This window comes from Gracilinanus agilis, chromosome 3 (genome assembly GCF_016433145.1).
Source record: "Gracilinanus agilis isolate LMUSP501 chromosome 3, AgileGrace, whole genome shotgun sequence".
Taxonomy (NCBI): domain Eukaryota; kingdom Metazoa; phylum Chordata; class Mammalia; order Didelphimorphia; family Didelphidae; genus Gracilinanus; species Gracilinanus agilis.
Genome location: NC_058132.1, coordinates 640,993,178 through 641,017,632, shown reverse-complemented (window position 1 = coordinate 641,017,632; position 24,455 = coordinate 640,993,178). Strand labels below are relative to the sequence as shown.

The following is a 24,455-nucleotide window of genomic DNA, read 5'->3' as shown; positions in this document are numbered from 1 at the left end:
CAGACTGCCCTCGAGCAGCCCACGACCCAGTGAGGGAGAGAAAAAGCAAAGGGCCACACGGAACCAATGAGAAGAAACCAACAAGGAAAATGGAATTAGGAGGCACCGAGAAAAGCTTCCTGCAGGAGGAGGAGTTTAAGCTGACACCTGAAGAAGTCGGGGCAGACAGTGGGCAGAGATGAGGAGAGAACATTCTGAGCATGGGGAAGAGCCAGGAGAATGTCCAGAGCTGGGAGGTGGAGGGTCTCTTTTGAGAAACAACAAGAGGCCAAAGACCCGGGGGCAGCAAAGATCCGGAAATAAAGGAGATGCCCCCTGTGTGGGGAGGGTGCAGGAAGGCAACGAACTACGGATTCTGTAAGAAATGACAAACAGAAGAAGTCGCAGAAGTGCAGGAAGAGCTCCAACACAACACAGACCCAGTGGCAGGAGCGACGGTGACGGCCAGAATGGCAGAGCTAAAGCCATGGTGACAGAGCTACAATGGCCGTGGCAAGGTGCACACACACGATGAGCAGGAACACCCATCCTGCCAGCCCCTGCCTCTGTCAGACTCACTCCCCGCCTCTCCGTCTTTCTTTTTCACTCTGGGAGACCAGGAGGGTTCTCTTGGGGAGGGTGATGAACAAAGGCATCGCTGAAAAGAGTTGCATGGCCTTAGACACTGCCTGGCCAAGTCACTTAACCCCACTGCCTAGCCTTACAGCTCTTCTGCTGTGGAACCAATACAGAGTATTGATTTAAAACAGAAGGTAAAGGTTGAAAAAGAAAAAGAGCAAGAATTGCAAAGGTGATTTTGCAATTAGCACCGAGCACCCACTGTCAATCCCCCAAGGACGGGGCTTCCCCAACTTCCTCCCTGGCCCCCCTCCAGCCCCCAGCAGACGCTTGCTGACAGATTCTAGAACCGTTCCAGGATTCCTCCGGATGACTCAGAACTCACTTTGTGGGCGAGACCACCTCGAAGCAGAACCTTCTCTCTACATCTTCGCACTGTTTCACTGTGCAAAGCCGCAGGTCTTCAACAACCACAGTGGGATTGTCCTAGGGGAGAGAACACAGCACAAGCTTCTGGAGCCATCCAGCTAACCCGGGGACTTTCTTTACACTGACTATTGGCCCGAGGAGGTCATTGATCAAGAGAGACACCCCAAATCCTCCAAAATGGTGCTAGGAGCACCTTTTGTGGCAGCTGCCCATCGCCTGGGGACTGGCTGAACAAAGCTGTGAATGGAGCGGAAGACAAGAGGAAGGTGGACAGCAACTGAGGCCGAAGGAAGCAGCCAAATTAGAAAAAACAATGACATCAATGTAAATGGGGAAAGACAATAAGGAAAAAGGGAAAGCTGTGAAAAGAGAGCCTGCCTGCCTTCTTTCCTAAGGTGGAGAAGCAAGGACCCTGGCAGACGGTCTTGAACTCTCAGCCCCTTTTGGCCAGGAAAACCAGAGCTTGGTCAGTAAAAGTGAAAAAAGGCTCCTTCCTGGCTCCTGCTCTCCCACCCATCAGTCACCCTCACTTCTTGGTTCATTAAGGGAACAAGTGACACACTAAAAATCATCCGATGCCCCACAAGCCTTGAGAGCAGAACAGAGAGCAGTTCAATCCCCAAGGCTGGAGTTCCCATCTAATAAGTGCACCAGTAAACTGAGGGCTGAGGACAAGACTCTGCAAATGCCTGATATGCTCCCTGGCCTTTCCTTCAGGAGTAACAGAGCGGTACCTACCTTGAATTTTTTCTGGTACACCAGCTGATTATTCTGTATCGAGAACCAGCGTCTAAATAAACAAAAAGTAATTTAGTTATTTGCAAAGAGAATTTCTTTCAAATATTGACCAAAGTAATTTTTTTTCTTCTGGAAAACTAACACACTGGCCCACAGAATTATGTTTTTAGCACAAAGTCATGACCGTTTTTGTCAGTAAAAGATGCATATGGCAAATAGAAGGATGAAAAAAGGGGAGAAAGCCAGCATTTTTAAACTGCAGAGTTGAAATTTTGATTAAAGGAAACACAATTACACGAATTAGTTCCTCTATGGCATACAGATTTCTACTCTAACAAATATTATTCTTTAGTAACTTCTATGTTAAGACAGAAAAAATAGCATTGCAAAAATCACCTCTTCTTTTTGGAAGTGTTTCTTCATGAGGAATGCCACATGGGGGGTGTTTTTGTGTTTAGATGGAGCTGAACATTGCAGGAAGGGGGAGGTGGGGGTGGAAAAGAAGGTACTTTTCTCTTTAGTCCCACCCATTCATCACAGGAAATCTGGATAAATGCTATTCGTGCCTGCTAACTTTTCTAGCTAGAATGGAACTGATGAAAGGGCAGCCGTCAACTCATCCCAAGTGTTTCGTTTGGAAAAACTGGGTATGCAGTCATTTTAGGACTGAAATCGAGGCCTATCTGTAAGTCTGTGTATCTGCCTATCTGCACAGACGTACAGCCTTGAAGGATCCGGGTTCACTCTCAGACCAAATACTTCAAAATTGGAAGCTGGAATTCCAAGGTCTGGCCTGCGAATCTCATGCAGGCCAAATTCTTCGGTTTGGGGCAGCCATGGGACTGCATGTGGCTCATCAAACTACCTGGGATCTTCTTTAGAAACAAGACTAAATGTGGTAACATTTCCACATTTTGAGCTACAAAAATCAGTAGCAAAAGTGCCCCAAATTCATTCAAGGAAGCCAGAAAACCCATTTCCTTAGCTGAAATGAGCTTCATGTAAGCTGATTTCTATGTCAAACATTAGGAATTCATCCTCACCACGACAATTATCAAAATGAAAGCAAACTCCCCCAGGGAGAGGCAATGGGTCTGGCTAGTTCCCCATTTTCCAGTTATTCCTCGAATTCCTTTTCCCTTTCTGTCACTTTTACCATTTAACAAGACAGGGATCATATCCAAGCAGCCAGGCCCAAGCCTGGCTCATATTACTTCTAGGAGAAAATCACCAAAATGCAGGCGAGGAAAGGAAGACATTCCAGGCTTCATCTCTGCTTCTGGTCACAGCGGATTAGACGGGTTAAAGATGACGCCTACAACACGCAAAAGAAAGAAGCCCAGCCCAGCCACACTGGAGAACATGCAATGGAACCAATCTCGGGACAGGACAAAATGGATGCACTCAATCAGCAACTGAACTTCATTAATGTCCCTCCTTCATTTACTGCATTGGTACAGACAAAAGGAGAGTAGTAGAGTTCCCAGGACTGCTTAGGTCTCATGGGAACCAGGTGACAGACAACCAGACTTCAGAGATCTCCAAAAGGGGCGATTTTCAAAACATCCCATTCAAAAAGAATCACAGAGAAGATGACTGCCAACCCCCCCCCCCCCCAGGCTCTCTCCAGGCCAACTGCAAGGCTCTCGGTGGATTCTAGATCCAATCTCTACATTGGGGAGTGGATAAACTTGGCAAACAAAAATAGGGCAGTCATTAAGTGCCCAGAGGAAATGGAGTATTTCAAAGCCAAAGAAAACAAAAAAAGGGTGGGTGGAACACGAAATGGTCCCCAACCCCCCTGCACACTCCAGATTCCGTTAGGGAATCGATGCCCACTGGCTCTCGAGATAGGCATGTGAACAGTGAGGTGGGCAGAGAGGCCCACTAGGATCCGGAGCCCACTCACCGACCAAGGAGTCTATTCTTGACACTCTACCCAGTTCCTGGTCCTGGGAAGGAGCACTCAATTCTTAGGAATCCAACCTCAAACGGGCCCAGAAGTTTGGGATGACAGCTACCCTGGTATGGGGCAAACAGCAGAATCGTCTATTCTCAGTGACCGTGATATGAAAAAGCCAAGGGCAGATTAATATGTGAGCTTCGGGAAAGACAATTGTAGAAATAGACTCCGCTTTATAGCAATGCCCTTCTTATGTAAGGAAGACACAGCCGTCAAGTTAAATCTGCAAAAATGAGTTCTTCCTATCTATTCTGAAAAAAAATCCTAGAGGAGGAGGTGAGGTGGCTCAGTGGATTGAGAGTCAGCCTCGGAGCCAGGAGGTTTGGGGGGCAAATCTGACCTCAGACGCTTCCTAACTGGGCGCTGCCCAGCCCTTCCTGCTCTTCTTCTGCCTTGGAACAAATACAAGTATTGGTTCTAAGACAGAAGGTAGGGGTTGAAATATATACATATACATATATTAGAACGTGAGGACTTCAAAATCAAATTTCCGGAGAAGGGCAGTGCCGAGAAACAGAACTCTGCCCTTCTTTCTGCCCATCAGGATTCCTCTATCTGCAATCACTAGTCTCTGTGAAGTCGAGAACAATGATCAGATTCCTGTTTCCAGATGAATCTAAGTTTCATCCCCAACAGCAAGAGATATGGGAAAAGGCGAGCCTAGTCCTGTTCTCATGGGAGATAGCACGGCTGCCCTCGAGATCGACAAGCTGAGCACGTGCCAGCTCTAGAATGGCGGGCACTTGACATACCAGCCATTTATTACCCTTCTTTTCAGCAGATGATGGTAACAAAAAACTCTGGAAACTAAGGGAGAAAAGCTTCAGTGTTTCTTGGCCACCGTTACCCTAGCACTAAGAACAGTCGGGTACAGGAACTTCTTCCATGCCTGCCACGAAGGCACACAAAGCCTGGTGTTTCTGGCTCTGTTGGAGCCTGGGGATATAGTAAATGTTTTTTTGCCAGGTTAAAAATGAGAAACCCCAGTAGGCAGCCCCCCTAAGAACTAGTCCACCCCACTTTGTCAGATTTGGTGCATAACGAGACTTTCTATCCATTGCAAGTAATCCATGTGAAATGTCAACGTAGGTTAATTGTGAGCTTTTTCATGCCAAAAGAGAACACTGGAGAAGGTGGGAGGAAAAGAAGCAGCTAATTGGTACCTGATGTGATCTGGCTTTCTCCTGTCATGTGAAAAAATGGGGCAGGATTAAAACATAAAAGAAAGGTAGAAAAAAGAATGAAAATGCAAATGAGCAAAATAAGCAGAGGGCGAGCGTGCTGTGAAAACCGAGCAAGCAGGATCACAGCTGAGCACCCTCACTAGCACGGAGCAGGACCTGGAAGCCTCTCTCAGGGCCCGGCCCTTTGGGGCCGGCAGCCTCCTCAGAGTCACGATGGGCGATACACACAAGGGGGAATCAATTCTAGGGAAGCACAATGGTGCAAAATGCATTTTTTCTTAAGTTCATGGATCCCAGGGTTGGCGTGGACAAATTCTACTCTGAGAATTCAGTAATCTGAGTCAAACGTGACAGAATCTTTTTTTTTTTTTTCCAATCTGAAAAAATGTAAAGTGTGAATTTTATGGGGATCTTGTTCCACGGTCCTTCAACAGTAAACACATGAGATGAACTATGATTCACAGCAGCCTCACACTGGCCCCCAATCAGCCAAGCCCTCCTTGTCCTGTTCTCCCTTGTACAGGAAGAGCTTGTCTTGGTTAAGATCAAAGTGAAGGGCCTTCCAGAGGACCCCTGGGGTCAGGGGATTGGGAACTTCTTTGAGATGAATCTCAGCAATGCTGCTCTCATGACACAAGGAACTTTGGCATCTGACTCGAGTCTCCCCATCTTCCACCTGCCCTCCATAATGACAAGCACAGGACAAGCCAACAACGATGTCACCAGAGGGCTGCCTCTGGCTTCTGGGATCAAATTCTAGGGTTTTCCAAACCCCTCCCTCTAGCTCTAGTTGTTGGAGTTCTCGTTTCTATAGTGGGGGGGAATGAGGGGGGGCACCTAGATCATCTCCAATTTGTAATGTGTTTGTTGGCTTTTGAATTTTTAAAATGCAAGTTCAAGTAGTCGGTTAATTCTCTCCTTTTCTATCTTGTTCACCCGTGTTTCCAGAGAGGAATGTGCTTTTTCCAAGAAGACTGCCTTGGTGTATCCCAGAAATGTGGGCAGGCTCTTTTCTCCTTTCCATTTGCTTTCACAAAATGACTATTTTTAGAATTTGTTCCTTGGAATTTCCTTGTCAGGGTTCCACCGGAGTCTGTGCCCTTTGGATTCTCTGAGTTGATGATTTTACTGCCTTATGGGTTATACAAGACATGTTGACTTTTTCTGCCTTCTTACCCTGTTTTGCAATCTCTCTGGCCCTAGTGCTGTCAAAGTTCCAAGTGTGCTAAGAAATGCACCTATTCTTTAGCAGCCCCCTTAGCCAATGCCTCAAGTCTCTGACCTCAGGTTTCTCAATTCTACATTTCCCCCTTGGTTTGTCTTCTCAAACCAAGACAGAGATACAGAAATTCCCCGCTACAGAGTATTATTAGGGCTCACTGACATTCAGTGAATAATTTTCCCTTCTGAATATAAAAGCTAAGGGGGCTCACAGGTTTACTCCTGGCACTGGTTGGCCGTCTACCTTTCCTTTCAGCCACACTGTGGTTGCCCTGGTTCTCTTTTTTAAGGGTGAGAATGTTTAGTTTGCTTTGTCTGACAGACGGCATGATTGCAAATCCTGCTTTGGGAGATTTACCAAACACATAGTAAACTGTCTTTCGGGCCTTTGTTTTCTGCTGTGTATGAGGTGGGCTTCTGTTTTCTAGTCCAATCAAGCCTCTTCTGCATTTTATCTGATTGTCTAATTCATTCCCACTTAAAGTTATGAGTAAGAGTTCTCCTCCCCCCTCCAATTAGGGCTTCCCCTCTTCCCTTTGTCCTTTTGTTCATTTTAGCATCACCAACTTTAAGGCAAGCCTCTCGTCTCCTCTGCTCTCTTCCCTTCATGCTTATGCTTCCAAGTCCCCCTCCCCCTCTCTGTTAGCCCTTTTTTCCCCCTTCTTCCTCTGATCTAACTGTTGAATGATTCCCCTCTTTTGTCCTTAAGTATTCATACAATCCTTCTCTTTCCCTTCAAACTGTTTTTTAGCTTTACATTTTTCATGGTTTTTTTCTAACTCTGATCCCCTTCTCTCATTCTCTTTATGATTTCTCTTCTCTTTCTGCCTATTTTAGACTTTCACTCTTTGATTCATGATCCTGACTTAGTCCCTCTCTAGTCTCTGCAGGCCTCATTGGCATTCTACTGTATCCAATTTGCTGTCCCCTTTTCTAGACAATTTCTAAGCTGTGGCCTCTTTTTTTCTTTTGGGTCCCCTCTTAGAAATACTCCTTCCTGCAGGTGATGGAGAAGACACTGTCCCAAGGCAGGAATTGTCCTTATCTACCTGATGGTGTGGTTCACGGCTATACTTTGCCCTCTATGTGACTGGCCACAAACATCTCCTCTTGGGGTCTGAGTGTCAGTTGCCTTAAGGAGCTGGGCCTGCCCTTCTCTGTAGACAAGAGGAGTGGCCTCTCTGAACACCGGCCCTGCCTATTTTACCCACAGATGGACCTCATTTTCCTTTAGAGAATCTCTCTTCCCCCATGGTAGTGTTCTTTGATGTACTCCCTCTCATTACTGAAATAAAGCTCTTTCTTTCCACTTGTTCCAGCCCTCATACCCCACCCCCCATGGCTCCTTCTTCCCCAACCCTCTCAGCTGAGACCCCTGCCTTATAATTTACAGAAAAGCTGAGGACATTCTCCATGAATTCCTCCTTCATTTCCCATCACCCAAGTGCCTTCCATTCCACTCTCTTCCTTCACTTCTCTCCTACATTATAATGAGATGGCCTGACCCCCCCCCCACATGTTCACATGGTCCCATCTCACCCCACTTCATCTAACAGATCACCCCTTTTGTCATCCCCTCCTCTGTCACTTACTGGCTCCTTCCCTGCTGACTAGAAACATGCCCAGGGCCAGAAAAGGCTTTCATTTAACCCTCCCATCTCTGCTAACCATCATCCTATTTGTCTTCTGCCCTTTGTGACTAAACTCTGTAAAAAGTCTGCAGTTTGGTGCCTCCAGTGTCTCTTCTCTGGCTTCTAATGTTATCAGTCCTTAGAAATTGCTTTCTCCAAAGTTACCGGTGATCTCTTAGCCAATTTTTTCTGCCCTCACTTCAGCCTCTGACTGGGGCTCACACTCTCCTCCTTGAAATTCCTTTCTCTCTAGGTATCCAGGACTCCCCTTTCTCCTGGGTCTCCTCCTCCCTCTCCGACTGCTCCTTCTCAGTCTCCTTTGCGGGCTTCTCCTCCAGATCACACCCTCTAACCATAGGCATCTCTCGGGCCTCTGGCACAGGGTCTCTGCTCTCCTCCCTTGAGACTCCTTCCCTTGAGGATCTCATCAGCTCCTGTGGATTTGATGGCCATCTCTGTGCTGATGATTCTCAAATCTACTTCCTGCCCTGGTCTCTCTGCTGCCCTCCAATCTCACCTTTCCAACTGCCTCTTAGACACCTTGAATGGATGTCCAGGAGCCAGCTTAAACAGAATTTACCTTCCTCCTTAACCTCCCCCCCTCCTCCTTCCTAGGCCCTCAGACTCATCACCTACAAACCATCCTGGATCCTTAACTTTCTCTCCCAGCCTAGGATTCCCCTTTACAGCTCCTCTCCAATCACTTATGCCTGGACAGACCTTTGGTGGGCCTGCCTGCCTGCCTGCCTGCCTGCCTCTATTCACTCCCTCCTGCAGTCCAGTCTCCATTCAGCTACCCCTATTGTCACATTCTGACTCCTTCCCCTTTGAATGGTGTTTCACCTCGAGGTTGGACCTCAAGGCTGACTCAGCCTCTTCCCATGCTGGGCATTTCACTAGTCTCAGTCTCTACCTCAAATGATTTTGGCATTTGGTAGGGAAGGAGGCACTAAGAGAATAATGACTCCAGCCAAACACTAGGCTCTTGACGGTAGATAGGACACTGATGTCCTATCCCAGAAAGTTCCTTCCCAAAATGCCATGCTTCGTTGCAGCAAGAGCAAGCTTCTGCTTCTTGGTTCTCTGTAGCACTGAGGGCAGGGGAGCAGGGAGAAAGAGAACGATGGAAATAGGGAGTGCTCATAGTTTTTGGATTAAAGATCAAAGATCAACTTGTACAGTCTTCTTAGAAAGTGAAGGTTGATCAGGAGGGGGTGCTGGGTCAACACTTTAGGGGTGAGGGATTCCCCTTCTCTGCTGTATGTCCAAATTACACGGATGTGGATTCCTTCTCCTTGTTCACAATCCTCACATACAAACTCTCCTCGTTCAGTGCCCTGACCTCCTAATCCTCAGCCCTCACCAGACTTTCTACGTTGCTTTGAAGACCATCCCAAATAGCATCTTCCTCCCGATCCAGTCCCCTCCTTCCCACCTCACTTTGTACAGGTCACAGATGATTCCTTTTATGGTTATTTCTCTGGCTGTGCTCTCTCGTGCACACATGCACACACCCAGACACTGTGAGCCCCACAAGGGCCGAGCTCCTCTCTGACCACAGCTTGGTCAGCAGGTCCCTACTGCTGGCTAAATGACATTAAACGTAGCCCTACAAATGTGCCATTAAAAAGGACAACAGAAGAATGTGAATTTTGCACAATCTGCTTCCTAGGTAGTTTTATCATTCCCCTATTAAAGCTGGCCTTCTTTTATTAACAAATATTCTACAGAGGTACTTTGGCCAATGCTTACATTATCCGGGCTTTCCTCGTAACTAATCTAATGTGTGGGGCAGGCAATGCATTTTTACCCTCATTTCCCAGAGGAGCAAATAAGTAGAGGGCCAGACCATTAAAGTTCAGCAACAACCAAATATTGGAGGCAGGATTCAAAGCTGGGCACCCCGAGGCCAGATGCACTCTCCCCTGGGCTGTGCTGGGCTCGACATAGTGGGGAACATGCTGCCCTTGGAGCCAAGAGACCTGGGTTCATATTTTGCCTCAGTTGCTTACAAAGCATGTAACCATAGCCAACTCCTGTCATTCAAGGTCACAGCTTCCCCCCCATGTAAAATGAAGTCAAGAGAGGCTCAGATGAAAAATTATCTCATAGCCAGTTAGACCACATCCACCAGCCCAACTCCGCCATGCCCAGGGCAGCAGCTGCCTTCACCAAGTTTGCCATGTTTGACTTCGGTCTGGCCTTGTAACTGGAAGCCTCTTCCCAGGCTCAAGTGCATCAAGCACAGAAACGAAGAAGTGGTAGCTTCTGGGGGCTGAATCCCAGCTCTGGGCAGCAGATTCCTCTCGAGTCAAGCACTCAAAGCACAGGCGGCCTCCCAAACACTCTCTCTGGCTCAGATCACAAGAGCTGGGAGCATGGGAAAGGAACCGACCCAGTCAGAGGGCAAGGACAGATCCTGAGCAAATCGTAGACAGAAAGCTGGAGCGTCCCAACACACCAAAGAGTCCAAAGACAACAGCTGATTCATACTGGAAGCATGAACAATAGCTAAAAGTCTCATTGAGAGAGCATCACCCCAGTACAAGGAGGAAAGTGCTCTGACTATCATCCCCCATTAAACAGGAAAGAAGACGAAGGCCCAGAGAGGGGCGAGGCAGGATCGCTCCCGACTCGAGCCCAGCAGAGTCTCCCCTGGCTCCTGGGCTGCTTCTCACAAAGTCAGGTACAAGCTTCTCCCTACACTTTTCTGCCAACTTCTCCTTCTCCTCCCTCAAGGCCCTCTCCACTTCAAAGTGAGGGATTTCCCCTGAGAATCGTGACATCCTGTTGTCATTTTGGTTTTTCAATAAAAACAGATTGTCCTTCCAAAGGACCATCTAAACCAGTCTAAACCAGACGATGGGTCTGATGGCCATCGCTAGCAGTCCTGAAGTGAATTCTTCGCCAACCAAAGGGAGATGAAAGTAGTTTGCTTCTTCCCAGATTTCTCTTGAAAACGGAAAGCAACAACTATTCTTTTAGAAGCTAAGCTTATGTAGCTAGAACTGTGCCCCCTAGTCAGGCGGTCTGTCTATTAAGATCATGGTCATAACTCTGGGGAAGGAGGGAAGGAGAAGGAATTCTGGGCTAAGTGTTCTACAAATAGACTTAATGGAACTTCACAGGCTCTGTGGAAGGAGCACCTGCAGGGTCAGGCCTGTGGAGAAAACCATCTGGAAGAAAGGAAGGCCTCAGCACCTTGGGAGGCTGCCCAGCCAGGAGGGGCAGAGGTCACACTGGAACCAGGATCTTTCAGGCTCTCAAGGTGGCTCCCCCTGCACTACCCAACACTGTTATCAATGGACTGAGGAGCCAGGAATTCTGCTCACTAAACTGATGTCCTCTTATTTACTCTTCATTTTAATTCATTAAAAGAATAACCAAATGACCTTTTTTACTTCCCCAAAGCAAAGGCACCTCTCCCTGGGCACTGGCCTTTGGTTCCTTTCTCATAGCAGCAGTTTGAGGAATTTCCTTTGCTTTCCTTGTTTAATAAAATAAAGGTGCAGACAAACACGTCCGAGGCTCCACATAGCAGGTCTGCCATCTTGGGACGCCCTGATTATGTAACAGCAGCAGAGTGCCACCAGGAACCCTGCCATGTAACAGGATGGGTAGATGGGTGAAGTATAAGCTCACCATCTCTTTAGACAAGGCCCCTTCTCGACTCTCTCTGGAGTTTTATGAGGACCAGCAAAAAGTCAGACTGCCAGCTCCAGGTCTAAGACCCTCCTGCCTTTAGCATCTGAGCGCTTTCTAATCAGAAGACAATTTCCAAGAAGGGCCTGGATCCCTCCAGAAAGCCAAAACTGGGTTAGGGTCTGCACTGGGTGGAGAAGTGTCTTCAATGGACCAGGAACAAGGAAGGGCTTTCTCTGGATTCCCTGCACTTATCAGCACAGAAGTTGGAATGCAGTAAGAGCTTGAGAAATACTTGCAGACTTGACCAAAATCAGTAATGAAAAAGAAAGCAGGGCCTAAGGCTAACCTACCACATTAAATTCGATTTCTTCTATATGGCCAAGAAAAAAAAAACACAATTTTATCTCTCTCTGCTGTTTGTCTAAACAGTAAACTAAATGAAATGTGAATAACCCTGCAAATGACATTAAAAATAATCACCCACATGCTACTGAATAAGGAGGATTCCTAATCCCAATTACCTCTCATTCTTCTTTGCACACCACTTTTAGGAGAAAAACGAATCATGCCAAAATAAACTCAAGTGAGAGATTTAGGGAAAAAACCAAACTCTCCTACAGTCATACAGTAACGGTCACCAACTTCCTGGGCTAAAGATTTAACCCTGCCCCCCCGGATGTTCCTGGCGCCTGGCCCCTACAAGGGAAACATTATGTTTACAGGTTCATGGAGACTCAGAGCTGGCAAGGAGATCACAACTAACTCCCAAAGGGTCCCCAAGAAAACACTTCATTGCTGTTTGAAAGCCTCCACAGAGACTGACAACAGCTTCCTTCCCAGGCAGCCCCAGGCAAACCGAACCTTGCTTACTGGCAGTTTCCCTTCACCTGTCCTGGCTTGGCCCTTTGAGGCTTCTGTCTCACTCTAGGCCCTCACTGGCGAACCTTCTCATGCCCAGAGGGCAAATTCAAGCTGTCTATGAGCTCTGGATTACTGGAGAGTTGAGGGTTTGGACTGCTGGACAGAGGGGTGGGGGACATACAAAAAAATGTCCTGGGGCGCTGGGAAGAGGGGGTACAGAGCAGCTGCCCAGTGACAGCTCGCCTGGCCCATCTTCGCCAATGCTGCCCTAGGCTTTGCTTCTCCCTTGAGCAACCTAAGCTGGTAGCCTGCCCTCCTGAGAGCACCCCTGCCTCCTGATGGATGTCCTGTGATGGGGCAGAGAACAGCAGGCCTCTCTGTTGTCTCTTTGGAACCCAGGAGTTCTACTTCTCCTCTGGCTGCCACGTAAGAGTGAATCATCTTCTTAGGCTATCACATCCAACAACCCACACATCTCCCTGGTAGTACCACAGGCACCCCATTCTGCTTCTACTCTGACCACAGTCTGACCGTGCCTCCCCAGGCTATTGGGGAAGCTGGGTGGCTCAGTGGATTAAGAACCAGGACTAGAGATAGGAGGTCCTGGGTTCAGATCTGACCACAGACACGTGTGACTACCTGTGTGACCCTGGGCAAGTCACTTAACCCCCATTGCCTAACCTTACCTCTCTTCTGCCTTGGAGCCAATACACAGTATTGATTCTAAGATGGAAGGTGAGGGTTAAAAAAAAAGGTTCACATGCAGTGTGCAAGGACCTTATTGGCCTGAACATTTCGCTTCCAATGTGGCTTGCTATACTGTGCAGAAAGGATTTCTAAAAATCTAAGCACTTGTGAGAACCATCAAACCTTTCGGTGTCATTTACATTGAAAATGGACTGGAACAACTTTCCCCCCTTTTCCTTCAAATGCAATCACAAAACCTTGTGTGGCTGAGGAAATGCACGAGAGTTTAGATGGTTGCGATGAGAAGCCAGAAAATGGAGATAAGGAAGCCGCTGTCTGGGGGGGGCACGTACAGAAGACGTCTTACCTGTTCCAAGTCTTGAAGGCATTACTGGCCCGTTTGAAAAGATAGCCTTCCATGACGATGCCGCTGGCCGCATCGACATCAAATTCGAGCTTGGAATCATCACTGGAGAAGTCCTGGGTCAAACGAGAGACAGATCCCTTTAGGGACGAGGAGAATCCCAAGGCAGAGACAGACTGTCAGACCAGAGCAATACATGGCAGTCATCACTGCCCTTTTGTGATCTTTGGAACAAGCACTGGGCACACTTCTAAAACTCAGTGGGCAGTGACACAATCAGGGTCATCCCGTCAAGGGCAGCTTCCTCTTTACTGAAGCACAATACAAGCTGGGAGGAAAGGTTGTGGCGATACAGGAGTGGACATGGTGAACATCCCCAAATGGAGGGAGAGCTTCGTCAGGGAACAGGACCTAGACTAGTTCTGCTGGGCTCCAGGACTGGCAGCTACAGAAGCAAAGATTGCAGAAAGCCAGGTTTAGGCTCCTGGAGGGGAGAAGGGCATCTTTACTCTAATGTTAGGACCTCCTGACAACCATCTGTTATATAGAGGGGTAAGCAAAGGGTAGTGGTAGGAAGCAGGGTCCTTAAAAGCTTTCCTGGAGGCCACGGAGCCAGAGTTCCCACTCTGGATCTCTCTGGAACAAGCGGATTCATTGGTCAGACCTTTGAGAAGGGCAGATGTCTAGGCTGCTATTGACTAGCTAGTCCAGGCCCTTAGATAGCCTGGTGGGCAGCAGCATGTCCTGGACAGTCACAATCATGATCATCAACATTTATTAAGTGCCTACTGTGTGCCAGGATTGTGCTAAGGACTATGGATAAAGACAGAAAAAATGACAGCCTCTGGCCTGATCGGAGAGCACCACAGGCACGTCCACAGGCAGTAGCTGCTCCTCGGGCCCTCTGCCTCAGCACAGACAGATGGATAGTCAATAATAGTGAGACATCAGAGGAGAGGGCAAAAAAGAAAGACGACAAAGAGAAACAGGATGTGCCTTGCCATGAAGGTGCCATGAGGAAATGGGAAGCACTGCTTAATGGAGCACTATCCCAAAAGTGGCAGGGCCTCACCTCTCTTGGTTTTCCTTTTTGTGATTTCATCAGCACAAAGAACTGCCAGTGGGGTAGCCCCTTTCCAGGAAGGCCTGGCACCTCTCCCAAACTGCAGTCTAGAGAATGCTGGCTTTACCCCCGAGTGCGAGCCCAAGGCCACACTCAGACCAGGCCTTCCTGACTGGCTCTCTCTCCACTAACCCCACCACCTGTCGGCCTTGACTAGTCTCAGCACAAAGAACACCAGGAAACTGCATTAATAATTTCTGCAAGGCAGGAGGCAGCAGAGAAATGCTATAAAATTGTCCCACTGAAGGTGAAGGTGAAGTCCAGGGAGAACCGTTAGTGACCGTCTCACATAAAGGAGAGTTGGGGTGGATGGCCAAAACCTTGCACACACCAGAAAGGCCTCTTGTAAGAGCTCTTAAGGCCTGGATGGATGCATTAGATGCTCCTAGCAAAAAAGAACAAAAACGGAGCTGGGTGGTCTCTGCCAAAGATGATCCCAGCAAAGGCAAGAAGATTCTTAGCCTCTGGCCCTGTTTCTCCATTTGTCTGCCTCTGGCAGACTTCTGCATAATGATCCATGAGAACTGAGTCAAGAAGAAATGCAAGTTGGTGAGGTGAATGGCAGAGGGTGGCCGATTCTGCCCTTCGGTGAAAGTGAAGAACCACCTGGAAGGGTCCATATCTAACAGGAAGAGTCCTTTCTCTCATCCTTCTGAGCCTGGCAGAAAGCCATGTGTAAGTGTATATATGGGGTGGAGGGGCGTCTGGGGCAGCAGGAGGGTGTAAGAGTGCACGCACATGCGCACACGCGCACACACACACACACACAGCCAGAAGAATGAGGGAGCTCATGTCAGGTGGCAAGACTCTGCTGTCTGCAGGGGGAAATGAAGCAATAATAGGAGTGCGAAGAAGGATGGGAAAAACCATCTTGGGAAGAAAGAACGTAAAAAGAAAAGCCAGAGACTACATTTCCAGTGTGGATGGGGAAGAGGGGCTCCTTTGCTCCTTGGGGGTGACACCTGAGATTTCTCTGGCCTGGGGAACCCATAGAGTTCACAGCCCAGCTCATCTGGACCTCTAGCAGCATGCTGGGGGCTGCCAAGATCCCAAAGCCCCCCAGCCAGGAGGGAATGACTCCCTCCTCTGACACACAAACTTAGACTGGCCGCGCAAGACCAGGAAGCTTAAACCCAGCGTTTTAAGTTGAGGAAGGAATAGCAAACTGTCGCCTGGACTTTAGACTGAGTCTCCACTAGCAGCAGCAGCAACACATTAGAAGGCCTGCCAGATCAGGGGTCCCCATAGTCTCTGCCCCTCACTCTTCATTCATCCTTCTGAAAGTCTCTCATCTGTAAATCAAGAGAGTTGTACTACGGGATCTCAAAGGTTCTTCTGTTCCATGACGTTTTAATCCCTATAGTCTTCTCAGATCCTGCTGGCTCCACTGCAACAGGCAATGAAGAGACACTTATCTAGGCTGCCCACCTAACATGGCCATGGCTTTCGAAGGGAGGATGAACTTGCGACCATTCTAGGCATCCCCCCCAAACTTCTGCTCACTAGGCACAAGCATTCTTTGCTCTTCACGCTTCACGTAAACATTTCTAAGACAAGGGCCCAAGTAGTAGATTTTTTCAGCTCTTTCCGAGAACGCCACTCGCTCTGAAAATTCATGTCAGCAGGCCTTGCCTTGGTGCCGAAACTACAGGCAGCCTTCGTGTGTCAGGCGCTATCACTTGTCTTTCCAACTCTAGTGATCAATCTTCTGCACGGAACTTCCACAAATAATCAAAATCACAGTTCAAACAGGATTCTGAAGCAATGGGTTTATCCCACCTTATGTGGGTAAACTGTCAAGAGAGCCTGGCCCCCAAACACTAAGTTGAACATCTCTGAGGCTTCTAAAGGGGGTTTAAATGATGTTTCCAATGCAAACTTCCCCAAGAACCTCTCCTCACTGCTTCTTCTTAAAACCTTCCTGCTGGCTGCTATTCAGATTCAGCTCCCAAAAGGTCCCACTCACCAATCTCCTGCTATAATAAAACCCAGGGCTGGGGTTCTCCAGCAAACAGAAAGAGATACCCTTCCAATGCCCATTTCCATTCAGGCTGGAGAAGGTGCTTCAGACTTGCCCAGGCTCACCCAGTTAGGAAAGTCTGAGGTTAGATGAGAACCTCCGGATTCTAGTCCCAGAGCTCTATCCGCAGCACCACCTGGCTGCCTTAATTAAAAGCAAGATGGCCAACAAGTTAGCATCATGATTTCAGAAACTAAAAATTACAACTCACAAAACAAACTAAAGGGTTATAACCATCTCCTAAGAAAAGGTACAGGAGAATTGTGAAGCATGAAAATCACGTGACCATTCAGTCACTCAGGTGAGTACTAATTTCAAACTCCTTCGAAACCTACCCAAAACCCTTTACCTGATAGGACCTCTGATCTAAAATTTGGTTAAACCATATCTAATATTTATAAAAAAAAAATAAGCAGGTCGATTCGAAAAAGAAAGAAGCTGTGAAATAATCCGATCAGATCTGAATTTTGTGTTGAGTCATTTCCTCTGGAAATCGGTCACGTAAGTAGCATCAGAAAGGGAAATGATCGACACCTCGTCTTCTTTTTCTCTTTTCTCCATTCTAAAATCCTTCATTTCAATTTCTTTAATCTAAAATGGTTTTTCACAGTGAGGATCAACCAGGAGGCTCCAACAGGCCCAAGTGAAATAACATGGTCATATATGCACACTCTGTCTCAGGAGCATGGCCTCTGTCCTTCTGGAGCAGAAGGAAGGAAGGGGGAGCACAGAATCATGAAGCAAGTGCAGGGGGACCATGGCCAAAAAAGACGCCACCCAAGAGAGGGGTGCCAGACAAGTATCAGATAGAGGAAGGCTAGATGGGTGCCCCAGGGGCTATGCTGTTCGTTACCCTTAAGAGCTCTGAAACTCTTCAGGACAGCAACAGAGTCCCACCATTTCCTGCAGCTGTGTGGACGATTAGCCACAGACAAGAGGAGCCAAGGACGAGAATGAGTAAAGAGACTGCTAAATGCTTGGGAGGGACAGGGAGAGGAGTGGGGGCGTAAGGGAGGCAGCATCTCCTCAGAGGGATCTCGAGAATCTCTGCAAAAAGGAAGACATGATACTCCAAAAGTACATGTGAGGATTCTCCCTCAGAATTTCTGTACCAAATAGAAATAGCTGCTTATTCCGCCATATCGTCTGGAATCAACAACGGTCCTCTAAATAGAAATTTGGTTTCTAGGCATTTCCTTAAGAGTGCTTCTAAACTGCTAACAGGGACCACAGGAGGTTCATTTGTGGGTCGGGTTTTTTTCCCTTTTTAAGGTAGTTCCAAGAAGGCAGGCCTTGGTGAATTAAAGAATGTCCATTAGGGGCACACTATCCTCAGCTGGAAAAGGTACTGATAGTCCAATATTCCTGCATCCCCACTGCATGGCTGTCACCTCCTCCAAAGAGATGGGAGGACTGTTCCAGTGGGTCAAGTAGAAGCAGCTCCATCTCTGGCTGGCGCCAGTTCTGCCCACAGCAGACTTGGACTCACTGCTGCATCAAATCTGGGTTGGATTTGTAAAATGTGCTTCCCAATCCCCTCCCCCAACTTTCCCGCATTCAGAGATATCCCAAACACAAAGTCTTTCAAAGGCCAAGACATTTTCGGGAAGGGCTGTTTCCATGCTTAGTTTCTACTTCCCAACCCTAAGATGGACTTCTACAAACCAACGAGTCTCCTTAACACCCAAGATCAGTTGGTTTCAAGAAGGCCTCATAGGTGAACAAGTTATAACAAAGGACTCCATCGAACCAGAAAGGAAACGAGGTATGGCATTTAACCAAGACTCCATTGCAGAAGAAATGACCCCAAAGGACAAAAGACACTAAATGACCATCTCGGGGCTGAAATTTCTCATCTGGTTCTTTTGTCTCATGGTGGACAATCAGCCAACAGGCATGGATTAAGTGCCTACTATGTGCCAGGCATATGTACTCTGACTGTGACTTTCAAGTCCAGATTGCCAAATAAGAAAAAATGGTGCAGATTATCAACAGGACACTGAGTTTCATCATGGCTCAGGGCTTGTTATATAAAATCCAAAAGCTTATAAATAAAGGGAAATAGAGAATGTAAAAAGTTAATCTTTCTATAAGACACAAATTCAAATGTGACAAAGAACATTCAAAAATATTTTCAAGTATATAACAGTGGCTACAAGTTATAAATAAATGTTAGAAACTTTATCACACAGCTTTTAATAATTCCTTGGTTAATGTGCTTTTTTTTACCTGTAAAGCAGCCTTATGTTAGCATGTAAGAGAAAACAGAATAAAATATTATGATTAATGATTAATGTAAATATAACTTTGAAAGGAAATGAATGAAAACCTTAAGCAGATTTCAAATTAAGTGAGAAGTTATCATTCGTATTACACTTGGTGGTCTACAAATTGGCTGGAACTCTCCGAGGATGCAGGGAAAACAATTTGTTCCTATAGCCTAGTGCAATGAAGATGGAATGATGGTCTATTCAGAGTCAAAGACAGACCTTCCCGGGAAGCCAGGGCAGCCAATGAATTCTTACTCTTTCCTTCCTAAGGTGGAGCTCCAACTCTGAAGGAGCCTGTCTGGCCTGCCCTTTCTGATTCAAGGCAGAGCTCCCGTTCCATCACCCCAAACACTGCTCCTCTCTCTGGGACCCCCCAAAAACCTGACTTTAAAATCCTTCAGTAGCTTTTAGTTTTTCTCTCCTCTCTCCTTAGCTTGGCCTTTTCCACCCGTCCTTCCAGTGCCATTTCCTTCAGCTCTCCAATGGCACTGATAGCAGAATTTTCATGAGAAGTAGCAGGCTCCAAAGACACTGGCCTCATCCTAATGCAACAGGCACATCGTACTCATAGATCTGAAATACCTGAACAAACCTATAAAGATCTGTCAGGAGACTCTCGGGGTATTTTTTATCTTCCACAGTTAAAGGGGATGGATGAGTCGAGGGCTTCTTGGAGCAAAATAATGCCTATGGAAATAGGCTTGTTTTCACACTTACTGATCTGAAGCACTTGATACTTTAGGATGGAAATGGAATTCTTCTGGATCTCCTGGCTCTGACCTCTCCTCACAACAAATGCATCATTCTAATGAATGCCTGAACATTTCAGCCAACAAAGCCAACTTTCAAATAAGTTCACACTAGGAGGTACTGAGTCTATGGAATATTCTCTAGGAGTGACTTCATTTTCCAGTGACCTTGGATGAAAATTGTCAAGACTCTCTTTGTCAAGCCCCACCACCAACTACGTGGCCCTTATTTTTCTTAATGGCTTCCCCTTCTCCGCACTCCTCTGGCAAACATCTTCTCCAGATCCAACTTCTCCTGATTCTTAATCTTGAATAACACACGGAGATCCTTAAATCTATGGAAGAGTATCTTCTCCACTACCCTGGCTGTGCTATATCACCTCATGGTTAATTGTGGGAAATTTCAAATTTCCACATGAAAAAACCAGCTGTTACTATTGCAACTTTAGGAATACCCATTAGGCTCTATTTTCAGGATCCTCAGGCATTTTAGAATACAGAAACCCCAAAAGGATTAAGAGCCAGGCTCCTCATTTAAAAGAAAGCACTTTCAGCCATTGCTTCCCTTCTGCTCGAGCAAAGCTAACTGGGCCAGGTTTCCATAGGCTCTTTTCCCCCGCTAAAGGACCTCCTTCCAAGTTAGTCTAACCTGGGACTCCCTGGTCGTGGCAGCAAACAGCCCCTGGCTTGCCTTTTGATTAAGAGACCAGCCCTCTGACCTGCAGGTCCCCTTCGGAGGCTGTGGGCCACACTCCCAGACTTATGGGAGGCCACTTCAGAGAGTCAGACGACAGACTCCATTTCCAAGGCAAGTTATAGGAAAAACAAATGCTCCAGTGGCCATTCCAACACCTCAAATGAAGGGGAGGCTGAGTGCCTTGGGGGTTGGGCAGCCTTCCATCTCTCCCAGCAGCTCACTCTGCTCAGGCTCCCATCAGTACCTTCTGCTGGATGGTGGAGTGCTTCTGCTCCATATCTCTCTTCTCCTTGGCCGCGTCTACCGCCAGCCGATCCAGCTGTGGGGGGAAAAGGAGAACAAGTGAGCATGTCCCCCATCCTGGCTCTCTGCAATCAGGGTAGGCACTTCATTGACATCACATAACCTTCCCAAACCAACTGATTACAGTGTAAAAATCATCCCACCATGCCTCTGGGGCAACAGAGCATGTCTTTGGGACCTCAAGGCCTCAGTGAAAAAGCCCACATTCCCCCTATGCCTGAGGCACATTTCAAAGGCCAGTCTTAAGGCCCAGACAAGGCCACTTCCAGGCCAACAAATGTTTCAGGAGTTTACTAGCTGACCCACTGAGCAAATGTTGGCCACAGAAGCCCAAGTGAATCGAGGAGGCCAGGCAGGAGGGGCCAATCTCTACCAGTTTGGGGTGAGGAGGAGGGGTAGCAATTTAAGCAGCCTTTTGCTGTCAATTCCCATGACTTCCAGGAATTCCCCTGAAGGGAGAACTCAGCTTTCTGGATGACTTCTTAATGTGAAGACCACACTGAAGAAGAAGAAAAACAAACCCCAAACAACTGTAAGCTCGTTGAAGGCAGTTGTGCCTTTCGTTTGTGTCTTTGCAGGCCCAGGGCCTGGCACACAGGGGGCTCCTGATAAGCAGTTCCGATGGACTCTCTACATTGCCCACCAGGGATGAGGCCAAGTCAGTCTCCAGGGTTCAGCACCTAATCCAGGAATAGGCTGGTGCTTTCTTGCACTAAACTTCCCCAGAAGAGCAGGCACTAAGAGGGCGATGCTGGCAAGGAGGGAGGTCTCTCTTGGAGCACCCCCAGAGCTGCCCATGATCCTGGGGCCAGCTTTTCTTGACCCAATCCCTGTTAAAGTTCATCTGATTGGACCAGTCCCAATATTCTAGCCTAAAATCTCTTTGTACCCAGACTCGCTCCCCACTGTGGGCCGCCCCTCTCATTTTTCTAGCCCCTGCCGAGTTACTTCGCTCTTTGGTGGGACGCAAGCTCCCACCTCCCTGAGCCTCTAAAATGCAAAGCAGCACAGACCTCTGAAGATTGCAGTGAGGATCAAATGAGAGGCCGTAGGGAAGCCTTTGCAAACTGTGGGGTGTTCTGTAACGTCGGCTCTCATTGCTGTGTGTGTGCATATAAAATGAAGCGCTTCTATCCAAAGTGGAACCTTAGCACCATCAAGAGAGAACCATCTTCTAATAAGAAATTCCCCACCAGTACCAAATTCCGTCCTTTCTGAAGGCAGCTGTAAAACGGGTTCACTGACCCATGTATTCTTTTGGCCAGACTCATCCAAACAAGAAAATAAAAGGAGAGCCAAAGCCAACAGGTGTCCTTCCTCTTCCGTATTTCCTGGCCCTCTTCCTTTCTGGTCCTCTGATAAAACACAAAATTCTGGACAATTGGCTCCTGCCCTCCTTTTCTTTCGACTCTCACCCGAAACCCTAAACCCTCCTCCCATCACCAAGGGCACCTGCCATGTCACCGAGGGGGCCAAGGCTAAGCAGGGCTCAAGAGTCTGAGAGCAGAAGCTCTCCCCAGCCCCCCCCTCACCCCCCCCCGCAGGGCATTCTGAGCCACGGGAACAATCCTCAGAAGAGTTAAAACGTGAGAAACGAACTCAAGGGAAGCAGAGATGTCTCCGAAATGGAATGTCGAGCCCTTCCCGGAGTTGTCAGGGTTCTGTATTTCTTTCCGTGACAGTGAGCCGAGGAGAGCGAGGGGCCCGGGCCAGTGGTACGAGCTTCATTAGCACCAGAATGTCAGAATGAGAAAAGGACAAGTTCCTTCTATGTAGACTGTGGAGTGTTGGGGGGCTCTAAAAGTCTCGTGCATTCTCATGAAGAGGGCACATCCAAAGCCTGGGTCCGTGACCTGGACGTCTAACTGTCCCATAAAGTCCATCTTTCTCATCTTAACTCGATCTGATCCGATGTTAGAGCCTACCATGAGGGGATATGTAGGAGGCTCAGTGAACTGAGAGCCAGGCCTGAAGACAGGAGGAACTGGGTTCAAATCTGGCCTCCAACACTGCCTGTGTGACCCTGGGCAAGTCACTTAACCCCCACTGCCTAGCTCTTCCCACTCTTCTGCCTTGGAACCATTACACAATATTGATTCTAAGACAGAAGATAAGACTTTATTTTAAAAAATAAGATATTTTGTAAAAGAGCCTACTCTGTGTTAAGCTAGTCCTGTGGCTTCAAAGACAACAAAACTAGAGATCCCTGCCTTCGGGGAGCTGCTACTCCCATTCAGCTGAAGAGAAAACACAAAGGAGGATGAGTGTAGTAAGTACCACATGCTTTGTGTGGAGAGGGAACTTGAATCAAGGGGGACTTCCCAGAAGAGGTGGCACCCAAGCTGAGCCTTATGGAAAATCACTTAAAACCCCCCATAAGCAAACAAGGAGAGCCTCTCCTAGAGCATTACCTGTGCGCCAAGATCCTTCATGTAGGGCCCAAGTTCGCTAAAGAGATCGTATCCCTGATGAAAGAAGGCCAGGTGGGCGTACATGAAAGATAACATCTGGTAGGAGGAAAAACAGATCACAAGCATTTAGACGGATCTCATTCGATGCCCCCTCAGTTCATCAAGAACGTAATCACAGACCATGAAGAGACCCTCCGGGGCAGGACAGGCACTGCTTCCCCAATGTGAAGATCCCCTGCGTCGGCCCCCTTTGGGGGAGCACTGACGAGCCTCGAGGGCTCCTCTTCACATTTTCCAGGGAAAACGGATTCGAGGCAGCACTTCCTGCTCCTGTGAAGGCGGCCCCATCCACCCTTTGTGGCAAGTTCCTGTTGGAGTCACTGCCGATCCCTGCCTAATCACATCAGCCTCCTTGTGATGGGAGGCACGGCTCAAGTGAGAACACACACTCACTCACACACACGTGTGTACACGTGCACTCGCACACTCACACACATTCACATGTACTCACACATATGCAGTCACACTCACTCACATGCACATACACTCATAGTCGCATATACACTTGCATGTACACATGCACGCACTCACTTACACACATTCACTTACACACATACACTCATACGCACACTTGCATGTACACAGAGGCCCTACCTGCGATGAATGTGGGATGTTCTTGGTCCTGACACAAGACACCCAGAGTCACCTCCTCCATGGATTTTTCCTGAGATTCGAGCGCTCTGACTAGAACCAAACTGGTTCTGGACACCCTGGGGGCTGCCCCAAAAGGTCAGGGGAGAGCCTTGCCATTCACAAGCATCTCCAAAGTAAAGCACAACCTCTAAGCGTTAGGGAAGCAAAGCCGGGCCAAACGCTGGAGAGGAGGCCAGGCTTGCCAGGGCCACCCTTCCCTGATGGGAACTCCAGGAAAGTCTGTCTGACCAAGTTCTCAGGGCATGGAAAGGAATGAGACCCTTTATAAACAACGACCAAATACCACAGCCCTCAAGCCCACCCTTCTGGGCCAAGATCAGTGAAAAGCTACAGAATTGAGCTTCCAATATAGGCCCAAACCCTGAGCCCGCTTGGCCTCTGCTGGTTTCCTCCTCTGCCTCAGGGAAACACAGGGTGCTAGATGGGGGGGGATGGGGGGGGCAGGTGACCTGCAAGTGTCCTGTGATATCCCACCTACCCCAGGGGCATTATTTGAATAATGGGAAAGAATCCATCAGCCTGGGGCCCACCTCAGGCCCTCAGCAAGTTTCTCTGGTGCCAATCAGAAGCCAGGCTCCCTTCCCAGTCGCAGAAAAGAATCCTAACATGGACCAACAGGACATTCATGAAAGGGGACTCCCTTTCACGCAAAGAGCTTCGCACAAATGGAAGGGATTTATAGTAACCATCCAAATCAGAAAGTAAATATAAGCATAGGCTAAGGGAGAAGTGTCTACCAGAAATGTCGAGCAAAAGGCCCATTGTAGGACCCCAGAGCCTCCGATGATGGGCTAAAGAATTCCCAAACGGCTCAGATGCCCAGCATGCCCTGGAGGAAATGGGGGAACTAGAGGGAGAGACAGAGGGGGAGAAAGAGATAAAGACAG

General features: G+C 47.9%; 1 protein-coding gene across 1 annotated transcript in view; it reads right to left on the bottom strand.

Annotated features, from left to right (window-relative positions):
* Positions 1-24,455, bottom strand: part of ACAP2 (ArfGAP with coiled-coil, ankyrin repeat and PH domains 2) — a 127,274-nt gene that overhangs the window by 20,460 nt on the left and 82,359 nt on the right. Inside the window, exons 12-16 of the mRNA XM_044669497.1 lie at positions 22,855-22,950; positions 20,385-20,459; positions 13,285-13,397; positions 1,726-1,777; positions 944-1,044 (exon numbers count right to left, since the gene is read on the bottom strand). Coding sequence (XP_044525432.1) covers positions 944-1,044; positions 1,726-1,777; positions 13,285-13,397; positions 20,385-20,459; positions 22,855-22,950 — 437 coding nt within the window. The remainder of the gene's footprint in view (positions 1-943; positions 1,045-1,725; positions 1,778-13,284; positions 13,398-20,384; positions 20,460-22,854; positions 22,951-24,455) is intronic.